The following is a 12498-nucleotide window of genomic DNA, read 5'->3' on the forward strand; positions in this document are numbered from 1 at the left end:
CTGGCCGTGGGGCTCAGCTGCAAAAGAAACCCTGGATCAGGAGTCTTATCTAGGCGTAGGTGTCCGCTAGGAGAGGAGAGGGGTGTGGAAGCGCGTGTGCCTTGGATTTATACTGATTGTTGTCGTGCATTATTTTTTTTTTCTTAAATAAAGCAACACCCCCTCAGGATCCCTCCAAGGGAAAACTTCTGTGGACTCCCATGCTTCTAGAGGATGGCAAACAAGGGTCTGGCTTACATTAGCTAAATATTCTAGTCAATTCATGAATGAACAAAAGAGCGGGAAAGGTTAGCCCAATTAAGGTTAAATCGCTCGAGCGTGCAAGTGTTGGCGAGGCGGGTTGCGCTTCCATATGAAAAAGCAAAACTGAAACAGTACACGTGTGTGCGTATATCCCGCATGTTGTGGTGCCTGAAACAGAGGTGGATGCGTACCCCACAGAAGGCGACCTGGTGTTCACATATTATGGACGGATAAGGTTCCGCTACGCGTGTTTTCAATGCCCTGGCATCTCTCTGCGGTGCAGGTCATGGTGGCGTGAATCAGCTGGGCGGCGTGTTTGTGAACGGCCGTCCTCTGCCGGACGTGGTGCGGCAGCGCATTGTGGAGCTGGCCCACCAGGGAGTCCGGCCATGCGACATCAGCCGCCAGCTCAGGGTCTCCCACGGATGCGTCTCCAAAATACTCGGAAGGTGAGCTCCCACTTTCCTCCTCGCGCCATGTGCAGAACTGCGCTAAGAACGTTGTATCGCCAGCATGATTTTCTGTTTTTATCTTCGTGGCATGACGCCGGCCACCTCAGCCGCTATGAATTAAGCTGTGCGAAAACTTCGCAGCTTCTTCCGTGGAGTAGAGACACGTACACAGTAAACCCCCGTTTAACGAAGTACTCGCGATTGGAAACTGACTTCGTCGTAAGCGACACTTCGTTAAAAATGGGTGTGATTTGCTCCTTACGCACAATTGCGGGGACCACAAGACACTTGGAGCAAAGAGAGATTTTGACTAAACGTATTTTGTTATAACGGGAGTTAACTGTACATCCATAAATAACGGTGCGAAGGGGTATCTGCCGGGAAGTGGCGGGGCGCCGGTAAAGTGGGGAATGGCAAAAGCTGGCGACGGTACAGGAAGAAGTCCAGAGAAACAATCGCAAAAAATAAATGACATAAAGTCGAATATTTTTAACACCACTGACAAATCGCTGTCTCTACTAATAAACTCGTCGTTTTTAATTGCGTGCAAAGATCAGGAAGATTTCCTTGTTGGCGAAGGCGGCTTCGCTCCCCTTCACGAGGCTGTTTTCAATGGACCTGCCCAACAGAAGGCACCTTAACTGTTCAAGCTGCCACATTTCTGCGCGTATACTTCGCTCCACACAACATCGGTCCCTAAATTACAGTTAACCCTCACAAATGCACGACGGTCGCTCGAGAGGCCGGCTGCGCGTCCCGGTGAAGTCAACAGATGTGCTCGTTAAACTCATTCCCGCGCCATCCAGCGCGATCGCCCCCGTTCAGCCCGAGTCACATTCGCGTCGCACACTGCGCCTCGTATATGCACCCCGACCTCGCGCAACAACCAGCAGCGAATTTCTTCCGCGCAGTCGCTCGCGAACAAGCTGACCAGCGGGGCTCCCTCGACCCAGCACTCCCCGTGAAAATTTACTGCGTCCTCTTCAACGCGCTCGCCAAATTCCATAACTTTTGGGTCATTTCCTCCCTCTGCCATAGAGGCCCGGAGAAACGCGCACATGCGTAACGGGAACCTGTCTTCTCTCCCGCCCGGAGTTTCACCCCTGTTTTGGCCCGCACAAAGGCCGGGCTGCGTCCCCGGAGCCCTCTTCGCCCCCCGGCCGCCGACAAAAGCCAGTGTGCGCCCGGGGCGCAGTGTATACAGAAACAGCGCGGCGGCCGCGGGACGCTGATCGACTCCGGCCCGCGAGATGACATCAGCGTGCCGCCGCGGCGGTTCACTGGTGTGCGTAATAATGACATCAGCCGCGCCGACCGACAACCGTCTGTCTTAATCTGACTTTAAAATGGACCTCGCCCGGGCCGAGCAGCGGCGTGGCTTGATGGATGCCGCCACCGCTTTTCCGGCGCCAACAAAAGGTCCCGTTGTAGCGTAATGATCTCCTAAAAGACTCGCACCGACTTAATTGTGGCCCGGACCCCGTCTCTCGGCTAGCCCTTCTTTGTGCCACGACCAGATGGCACTCTGTACTACACGCTCGGTGCATGCCTGATCTAATCCTGCGCGCATGGTACACATGCGAAGGCGCGGGCTCAGTTTAACGCAGCCGGACCTCGGACACCGCCAGCACATGCGCCCTCGTACCGATCTACAGCCGGCTGGTTGGGCGGCAAGGGAGAGCGAGAGAGAGAGAGGGAGAGAGAGAGTGGGTTGTTCTTGCGTTGCACATTTCGCACGGATAGAAGAGAACGTGGTGGCTTAATTATGCAAACACGTACACGCCTGACTCACCTGACCTGATAAGGTCCTGTAATATCGAATTCAAGATAGTCACAATTGCATCGTAACACGGGGTTATCCTGTGCATAAGATTTTTTTCTTTTCCTTCTAACAGCGCAAAGTATACTAAGAAAAATTGGTCAGTTTGGTCTGAAATGGGGAGTCGCACTCAGAATCCCTTTGAGATAAGTTTGTGCACGAACTTATGGGGCTCAAGAAGAAATCGTAATTTCTTCTATTCGCGTCCTACGTTGCAGCGCTCGACGTTGCCACGACTTTGTACAGACCGCACGATGATTCTCATTCTGCATTGTGGGCGTTGCTTTATCGTCTCATTTATTAAGTTTTTTTGGCCAGAGATTCTAAAATTCTGACTCTGTACACGAAACGACAATGACAACTTTTGGGGACCAACACTATTCCTGGCGATAGTGCGCTCGGGCGTACTGAGATGTTAAAAAATCGAAGTAGAACACGAGGAACGGTTATGGAAAGGAACAAAGGGAGACAAAATGGGAGAGAATGGATATGCACGGGTGCGTCTTAACAAACCGCGTACACATTGTAAGGAAGCACGATATTGAGTGCTGCCTATATACATTGATTGATATTGAATGCTGTGATATTTATTGCTGCATATATGACGCCTTAAATGAAAATCTGCGAGAAAAACAGATGAATCTATTCATCATGGCGATACTGGAGGTGCGTGCAGGCAAGTATCAAGCCTTTTAACAGCCAGCACACACTACTCCAGCTATGATGTATGTATATCAATCTATTCTTTGGTCATCCAAAGACTGAAAGCTAGTAGGAAACTGCAGATTATTGCACATTATAGCCTGCAGCCTGCTGTCGGAGACCCACCACAGACTGACCGGTTAGGAATTCGTCGTAATGTGTTCGCACCGACCCTGCTAAGGGTGGGTGGGAGCGCAACCCGGGTTGCAGAACTCGGCTGTAGAAAATGCTTTATCCGAACGGGCCGCTGCGTCGGGCGCTGCCTTTTGCACGGTCCACCGAGAGGGGGCCCAAGTTTTAGCCGAATGATAGAAAAGGTCGGCGAAGAAATTGCACTCCCGCAGCGCTTACCGTAAACCCAACTCGGCAGGAAATGATCCCGGTGCAACCTGCAGCGACGGCGGGGAGTGGCGGCGCACGTGAGAGATGGGTTTTCGCATGCTGACCGGCCCTGACCAGGCGCCAGCGCCGGTGTGCTACTCGGCTTTGGAGCGGCGACCTGTGGTTCTGCGCGTGGGCCCGCCGTATTAATTACGCCGGACGCGAGGAGAAACCCCGCGCCGTAATTGCAGAGGTCGAGAGGACAGTGCAGCAATCACGGATCGATAGCTAATTTGGAGTCGCCCGACGCACGGCTGCGCCCATTTGACGCCGCGCTGCCAAGCGAGTGCGGAATAGCAGGGCTTTGTGGCGGGTAATATCTTATCCGCACTACGGGGTGTGCACGCACAGCGGCCGCGACACCGCAACAAAGCGCTTAATGCGAGCTCTCTCGCGGTGCAGAAACAAAGTTAGCCCTTTCTTTTCTGGAGGTGTGGGTGTAAGAGGTGCCGCGCTGCATTACGCGCGAATATTTTGTTTCAATATAGAGCCCGCCAGCTGTGTGTCATGGTAGCCCGAACCTTGTCAGGTTTTCTCTCTGGCGTAGATGTACTTGAGGGCGTTTCCACCAGGTAAACAATATCTTTTAACACGCAAGTGTTTTATTCCCGGATACACGAAGATTTCGCTGACGTCATATCCATCGAGGAAGTGACGCCAGTACAACGAAGCAAGCGGCCTGTAAAGAGTGCACCCCTGCACACAGGGTCTTCCTGCAGGGAAGCAACTTTTAGTACTAAAGCGTACGTTATACTTATGGTTGTTCTTTTTCGGGTATTATATTTTAACACGAAAGTGGTTTATGCCGCGATACCCCAAGACTTCACTGACGTCATATTCGTCACGGAAATGACGCAAGTACACCTTTGCCGAAGTGGCGGGTAACTTCGGCAAAGGTGTACCTCGAAATAAACCTCAAAAACCACCCTCCGAATTTTACCAAAAATAAACTCCGAAAACCCGGAGCCCCAGATATCGGGAAAGATAAAAGGAAGATGACAAGCTCAGGGAGAAGAGGAAACATCAAATTTTCTGCGCTATTTTTGGCACTTTTTGTGTTTTTCCCGAATTTCATCACGCATATGTCCTACAGGCCATCAACATTTGCTTGCAGAAGGCGATATTCATACAGGGGAAGAAGTGATTCTCTTTTCGTGTATTGCCAAATCATCAAACATGGTGTCGTTAAATAGGCTTCATGCGTGCAGGTTTGGAACCTCGTTGGTACAGACACAACCGAGTTGCCATTTTGAGATTATAATTCCCAGTTGCAATGATCTAAGATATCAACGCGGAATCGGAGCACCAAATACCAGTAGGGACGCTTCGAGCGCGAGCAGATATCTCGCTTGCGCTTGAAATGTTGTCTGAATTTGGTGCACGTGCCCGAACCTAAAACTCGCCCAAAACCCGCCCAACCGCCAAAAAATATTTTTCTAGCCAAACGAAAGCGAGAGTCGCCCAATTTGGCGCTTTCTCGCCCAATCTGGTAACCATGCTCGCCAGCAGGACGTCGCTCGCCAAGCACACCCACAAGACAACCGCCGACCCGCAAATCATGCTCAACTGCAGATTTCACTGCACATTTCACTTTCTTGTTTTGCTGATTCCTATGACAGAGGAATCAGCCATAGTTTTTTTTTTTTTTTATTACTCAGAACGCCAGATGTGCACGCCTCTTCTGGGGAACGTATAGCCGTGAAAAATGAAGCGGCGGCTCTTTTGAGTGCTGGCAGCAGTTGGTCTCCATCCCAATGCCGCTTGTGCACACTCTCTGCATTGTTCCATACCTCATTCGATCCACAGCAAGGCTTCTTGCATTGATGTTTATCAGAAGTCATCCCTTACAAACGCGGTAATTATATTTTCGCATGATTTATCATCAGATTTACCCTTTGCGGGTAACTTCGTTCTCAGTTTTGCAAGGTGATAACAGGTGCGTAGCAGTGCCGTCAAGATTTAGTGCTTTGCAAGACCAGTTTTCGCTACAAATCGTGGGCAAGAGCACCTTCAGTCGGGCAACGTGAAATCGCTCCTAGAACGGCCCCGGTGTCCTTGAGTAACAGCTATAAACACGGCGGCGATGGCACGACGTGGATGTTTGCACTGTGGCCGTTCTGTTCCGCTAACCGGGCGCTGTTCTGTTGCCGACGCGCAGGTACTACGAGACGGGCTCGATCCGGCCGGGCGTGATCGGCGGCAGCAAGCCGAAGGTGGCGACGCCTAAGGTGGTGGACGCCATCGCAAACTACAAGAAGCAGAACCCCACCATGTTCGCCTGGGAGATCCGCGACCGGCTGCTGGCCGACGGCGTCTGCGACCAGGACAACATCCCCAGCGTTAGCTCCATCAACAGGCGAGTGCAGGCTCCTTGGGCGTGCACCGTGTCCTCCAGCGAACAGCTCGACACGGCAGGCCACACCGCTGTTGCTCTTCGTCATGCCCCAAAAATGCCTGCTTTACTGGGTCTTAAGATGCAAGCAATGTACATTGTAAACTAAATGTATGTATCTATTGATCATTAGGAAGAGAGGACTAAATCAGCCACAATCAGGGTTTCGAGCAAACTACGCGGCCTACTGGGTTGGCTTATGCTCATCCCGTTAGAGCACCTCCTCTGTTCATAACCCCCGTAACACGTCTTCGCGGATCCTTTACCACAGAGTGTTGGGATCTAAGGTGCGGAGGCGTAACAATGTGCACACGTGCAGTGAGTCGTTCGTCGCCAAGCACGTAAGCCTCCCACACCTATGCCGCAAGGAACGCCCCCACAGCGCGAAGGAGACCGTTTAGACGCGAGAGACGGCAAGGGTGAAGCGGGGCTACGGCGGGCAGCACCTGCGGCTTTTAGAAGCTCGTAAAGACAATGCCTGTTGGGGCGGCCGGGCCGCGGAATGGCCGCCGTAAATCGCCGCGGCTGAAGGGCCCCGGGGGGAGGCGCGGAGCCAAAGCCATTCGCGGCCGCCGAAGTTGGCCGCGGCTCTATCGCGAACGCCGGGCACGCACGCACATATCCACGGCGGTGGCTGGATATCGAAGCTCCTGTTGATCTCGCTGACGTTGCGGTCGGCTCGCCGGCGGCGGCTGAATCGACCGAGGGTGGCCCGCCACCACTTTTATGTGTAAACCGGGCTGTAACGACGAAGGGACGGCGCAGACAGAAATAACGGGGCGGAAGAAAAACACGCACAGAGATGCACCTATGCGAATGGCAGCGATTCATGGAGGGAAAACGTAAAGGAAACCGGCGAGGGAAGGTAGCAAATGCGCGGGAAAAGGGGCCTTCCCATCTTCCCTCTCAGACGACATGTAAAACGCATTTCGCGGCGCGTGCGCCGTTCCGCCACTTTCGCAGCGCCCTCTTCACGCCTTGGCGGCCACCTCTTTATGTCTCGCGCGAGAACAGGCCTGGAAGAGGGTCACGGGGCACCCCAACGGCCCCGCAATCGATCGGCCGGGCCGGATGCGACGTGTTCTCTCCAAGGGCCCATCTCGCGCGCTTTCTTCTCCACCACAGCAAAAAAGCACGCTCTGCGCGACTCGGGGCTGGCTGCCCTTCCGGGGCCCCCGATTTAACCATTGTTTGTGAAACAAACTCTTTAAGCTTAATTAAGCCAGCACGGAGGACTACAAGCCGGGGCATTAATTGATGAACCAGTTACTTTTGCCTTTCTCTGACCGTCATCACTGTGCGCGATACGCGAACCCCTCCCGCGGGCATAATACGGTCAATGGTTCCGAGACGTGCGCTCACCGGAGCAATGCGAAATTAGAACGCATGCAGCAGCAGCGGTTATGTTCGTATATGTCGTCTGCAAAATTAAAAAGGACCTGGAAGCATATCGCACTTGAAAAAATCCTCCGGCTTCGTGAAGAGCAGTTAGGTATCCGGCAAGCAGATTTTCGGGCTAAAATCTTTAGAAGACACATTGAAGCGGGCTAACCTTATTTTTTACTGTACTGTGCGGTTAAACCGATGTAATCCATCGCTCTGATAGTTAGGGGGAGTCTAGCCGCTTATAGTTTGTGTCTAATCGGTGGCAGAAGAGAGAGCGCCATTTGCGGCTGCCGCACCAACTACCGTCATGACGTCACACAATGAAATTCGTAACGTCTTTTCCGTCTATATCAGTTCTCAAATCCCGGTTTTTCCCTATTTCATTGTTGATATCTACTTATTGTTTCTTCACGCACAAGTTCTATAGGTTAAACATGCTAGCAATCAGCTAAGCTCGGCGCCGCAGACATTCCAGTGGGTCGTCGTAGCCGGCGGCAGTAAATGGGCGGGGAAGGAGAACTTTCCGGCGCGATTTTCTGGTTAAAAATAAAGGCGCGTAAGTCGGCCGGAGAATCTCAAAACGTGTCCTAGGCACTATAATCTGTTAAAATAATTAGACGGTGTTTGCAAATAACTTCAGTGTCCCTGTAACAGGGACTTACCTCAAGAACAGATACAATACTAGTGGGCCTTCCGTCAGGCCCTTTAAAGTAAGGCAGGTGCTCATAAAACACTTCCATTCATTTCTGCTTGTAACTCCGCACTAGCATTCTTTTAACGGGCATTTATTTCATATGCAAAAACCAGACCACGGAAAGAAATAATAGAGGGCCGCACAGACTACACCTCCCTTTTTTTCCAATCGAAACACGTAGTATAGAAGGGTTCGTTGTAGAGCAGTCGGGCTTGAAATTCATCTCCAGCCAATCTTCACCATCGCGAAAGAACGTCTTCATCGCACTCTTTCGAAGGCCTCGGGTAAAACGCGGAAGCTTATTAAACAGATAGCCATCGGCGGCAACCACACACGCGGCGGCCCCTCTCGGCAAACCTCGAGGGTGGATCATCGGCGCCCGCGCAACAACACTCCGGGGCGTTCATCACACATTCAATCAGGTCCTCCGCGCGCGCGCGCACGCATGCACGCCGAGCAACACGGCCGGCGCAGCGACCAATTACCGGAGGGGTCGCTGCTGTTCTGCGGCGGCCCGCCACTCCTGCTGTGCACTTCGGCGGCGACGCTGATCCCTTCGACTTTCGTTGACCCGCTCTCATCCATTTGCGTCCCGCCCGTGTGTGTGTGTGTGTGTGTGTGTGTGTGCTTCGCGGGCGACGCGAACAAGCATTCTTCGTAGCCCCGCTCCACCCCGGACCCTTATCCGGCGCTAATCGCAATATCGAGGACAGGGATTGCCACTTTTTCTCTCGCTCCGAGCGGCGGGGTCTGGCGGGCCACTTGGCGTACACGCAGCGCGCCCACATCGCACCGGAAGAGGAAAATGGGCGAGAGTGGAGAAGGATCGAGTGAGCGGGAGGGCAGGAAGGTGCTCGTTGTTGCCGCTGCCTCGGCGGCGCACTCCTGCGGCGAGTCCACCATTAGGGAGACCATGTTTCTCTGGTCGGGGCCCGTATTATTTATTAGCTGCGGGCCAAGCATTGGCCGTCGATAAACATGTCATCGTTGGTGGGGGCCCGAGCTGCCGAGCGCGGGCGATGAACGTCAAGTGCTCGGGCCTTTGGCTCTCCGACGCGCGAAGCCGTGATGACAGATCCCCTCGTCGCAGAGTACGCGGAAGATGTTCGCGAGCGGGCGTGGAAAGGCGAGAGTTTGATGCGAGTATATTCTAGGCTGGGTTCTGTGTGCCTGCGGTGGGAAGCAATCCATTCATTGCCTCTTTTTATGGCTGCGATGGTTCGCTGTGAACGAGTTGCGTTACAACTGCTGTCAAAAAAAAAAAAAAATGGAGCAAGAGGCGGAGAAGGAGGGGAGAAAATTTGGAGAACCGGCCGACTTTCTACCGGAAAGATAGCAGCCTGGTACAAACGTACTTCCTTAAAGGACTAGTGAAGTTCAGGAATTTAGCGTTACTTAAGGCCGTTGGAAAGAACAAGTCAACCTCACGTATTGGACGGGCGTTTGTACGTCTGGGTGTTTCGACGCTGTAACTGAATGACAGAGACGAAAAGTCTAAATAATTTTTTCTCCATTTCCCCTCGTCATTTTCCTCCGGATTCTTTCTTTTTTAAAGCACTGACCTGGGACAGAGAGAAAAAAACTGCTTTATTCAAATGGCTGCACAATGAGAAACAAGCCTTGCAAAAAGTTCCCCATGAGTAGTTTAGGTAAATGAGTGAGTGAGTGAGTGAGTGAGTGAGTGAGTGAGTGAGTGAGTGAGTGAGTGAGTGAGTGAGTGAGTGAGTGAGTGAGTGAGTGAGTGAGTGAGTGAGTGAGTGAGTGAGGGAGGGAGTGAGTGAGTGAGGGAGTGAGTGAGTTTGGGTAAGTAAGGAAGGGAGGGAGGGAAGGAGGTAGAGTGGGAGTGCATGTGCGCGTGCGCATGCTTGTGTGTGTGTGTGTGTGTGTGTGTGTGTGTGTGTGTGTGTGTGTGTGTGTGTGTGTGTGTGTGTGTGTGTGTGTGTGTGTGTGTGTGTGTGTGTGTGTGTGTGTGTGTGTGCACTGGCCTGTGGGCAACCTCTTGCACCTCTAGACTAAGCGCAGATGTTGTTCTCTTGAATCGCTTCCTTTCTCACAGTTCTCGCCTGGTAACCTTACGCTAAGATAAACTTTGCGGAAACGAGAAAGTTAATTTATTACTCAACTTTGGTGCGTTACGTACAGAAGTTAACACGGTGCTCTACAAAACACGCGGGGGCAGAAAGGAACAGTAACAATGGGCGTAACTCCTTTAAACTTCCTTTATTTCTTTCAAGTTGCGCGCGCACCTCGGGGTACCCTCTCGGAGTTTCCTCTGGCTGCTCTTCGATTTCGGTGATGGCTACGCGGGCCGAAACAAAGGCGCCTAATGCTCTCGGGCACTCGTAAGAAACGGGATACCGGGCTGCGCCGAGCGCGCTAGCACGGCGCCCCCGGCCGAGCAAACCCTTCCATAATTCGGGCGTAATGGAATCACAAGCCCACTGAGTGCTCGCCTCCGTGGCCGGGGGAGGGTCCGCGCCCCAAATTCGCGCGCCTCGCTGGGCGCCTTATGGAACCTGGCACTCGCCAGATATGCAAGTCTTCTTCTCCGGGCAGCCGCTTCCCCGCTCTCCTCCCCAGCCTCCGGGGAGGAAACGCGCCGCTAAGTGGCATCCCGCTGTACACAACCTGTTCAGTGGGTCGAGTTATCACCCGACAGCATCGGCGAAAAGGGCGCCGCTATTCTGCGCCTTTGTTGATGCCCTTGTAGCACGACCACGCGCCTCCGACCTCCCCGTGGCCCCGCAGCGACGGTAGCCTTTTCTGCAGGCCGCCGCTGCTCTGCGGGGAAGACAGCTATCGAGCGGCCAAATCGCGTCTCGTGCGCAGCCGGTGCGGAGCGGTAGTAGGCCTTCGCAGTCTGCACGCACACACGCACAGACCTGCGCAGGCTCGTCCGCGCAAGAAAAAAAAGAGAGCAAAAAAAAAAAAAGAAGAGCGGCCAGAATGCGCGAAGAAGAGCGTAGACATGCCCAGCGCGTGGCACTCACGGGAGGCTGCAGGTCCCATCGCGGTGGGTCAGCCTGCGAACAGCGGTGAGCGGAGGGCGTCAATCCGGGATCGCAACACTCGTGCCGGCAGGACGATAAATAATTTACGGATTGAGCGTCGGGTCCCGCGTCCGATATTGAATTAAGGGCGGCCAAAAGAGCCCCCCGCCTAGCCTGTTATCCCACTTTTGGGAGCCAGATAAGGAGGCATCGCGTGGGGCCGCGGTCCCCTGAGTGCGTGCGTAGAAGCGCCTCTGGCCGGAATTTTCACCCCCATCCGCCCCTTCCACTTGTAAGCCACACCCGCAAGCTCTCGGGGATTTTGCCGCAAACTGGCTCGCGCAAGAGCGTCGCCGAAGCCGTATACATACTCCAAAACAGTGGGGCGTTCGGTGTTTTGCGTTATACAAGCTCATTGGAGTGTACACTTATAGCGGCATAATTTGCTGCTGCTTGAAGCGTTTCTTTAATCCCGGGTTGCGCCCAAGACCGGCCCTTAAAGGGACCCTGCAACACTTCTTTCAACTTTTTTTGAAATCTTAAATGCTCGCAGAACGTAGTCAACCGACGCATCCAGTACTTAGACTAGGGGGTCGCAAAGTACCTTAGCCAGAAATTACTGCTCTATGCCGATCAGATAACTTAGAAACTTGCTCGAGAGATTTTTCTCTCTTTCCCGGTCTTGGCGTTCTTCGACCGCTGGAGTTACGTCATTACAGCGGTGTAGCGGTTATTGGCTGGCTTTCCTTCAGTTGCAGCAATGAAGGCATTTGATGGCCACTTTAAAAAGAACGCTACAAAAGTAAAGCAGAAACGGAAGGCGCATCTGCTGCGACGGGAAAATCACGCAGTGCCGCTCTGCACCGGTCATAACTATACCTATCGCAGTGCTTCTAGATGCGAAGGAGAGAGTGAGAGCGTTTATCGGAAGTGTTGCAGAGGCCCTTTAAAACGTCATACGGGGAAGAAAGTATGCCATGAACTGTATACATGTTCTGCGTACCAGAGTTCACAATTATTCACTCACTTCGGGTGCTGTCTGCTCGGATGTAGATGGTGAGTTTAAGTTCGTAGGGATAAAAAGTTATTAAAGAGTACTTTTACTTTCCCTGACTCTGAACGAAGGACGCTGCGAAAATTTGAAGCATTTCCGCCTCGAGGAGCTAGCCAATTTTTCTCTTCTGCGTCATGCAGACAGGATATTTCAAATCGTAATGCAGCGAGCGGTAGCTGTCTCAAACTTTCGCGGCAGTGTCAGTGCGTCAGAGGGTAAAAATCATGTTTTGCCATTGCAGCTGAGGCAGGAGCATAGCCGGGTTCTGTAATTGCGTGCGCACGCAGGCACACGCACACACTGTGCGCTGCCTGGATTGCGCATTGTCTTCCCTTAAAGGGGCCATGAAGACAGCACAGATTGTTGTTTCATTTTGAATAACTAG

The 12498-nt window shown here is 52.8% G+C and overlaps 1 protein-coding gene across 7 annotated transcripts in view; it reads left to right on the forward strand.

Moving 5' to 3' along the window:
* Positions 1–12498, forward strand: part of Sv (paired box protein shaven) — a 225328-nt gene that overhangs the window by 155968 nt on the left and 56862 nt on the right. For all 7 annotated transcript variants that reach the window (XM_077677139.1, XM_077677171.1, XM_077677163.1 and 4 more), the window contains 2 exons: positions 527–692; positions 5756–5953. In XM_077677139.1, the coding sequence (XP_077533265.1) occupies positions 527–692; positions 5756–5953 (364 nt within the window). The remainder of the gene's footprint in view (positions 1–526; positions 693–5755; positions 5954–12498) is intronic.

The sequence above is a fragment of the Haemaphysalis longicornis genome, unplaced genomic scaffold (assembly GCF_048455015.1).
Source record: "Haemaphysalis longicornis isolate Haplotype H1 unplaced genomic scaffold, Haemaphysalis longicornis Haplotype H1 scaffold_1, whole genome shotgun sequence".
Taxonomy (NCBI): domain Eukaryota; kingdom Metazoa; phylum Arthropoda; class Arachnida; order Ixodida; family Ixodidae; genus Haemaphysalis; species Haemaphysalis longicornis.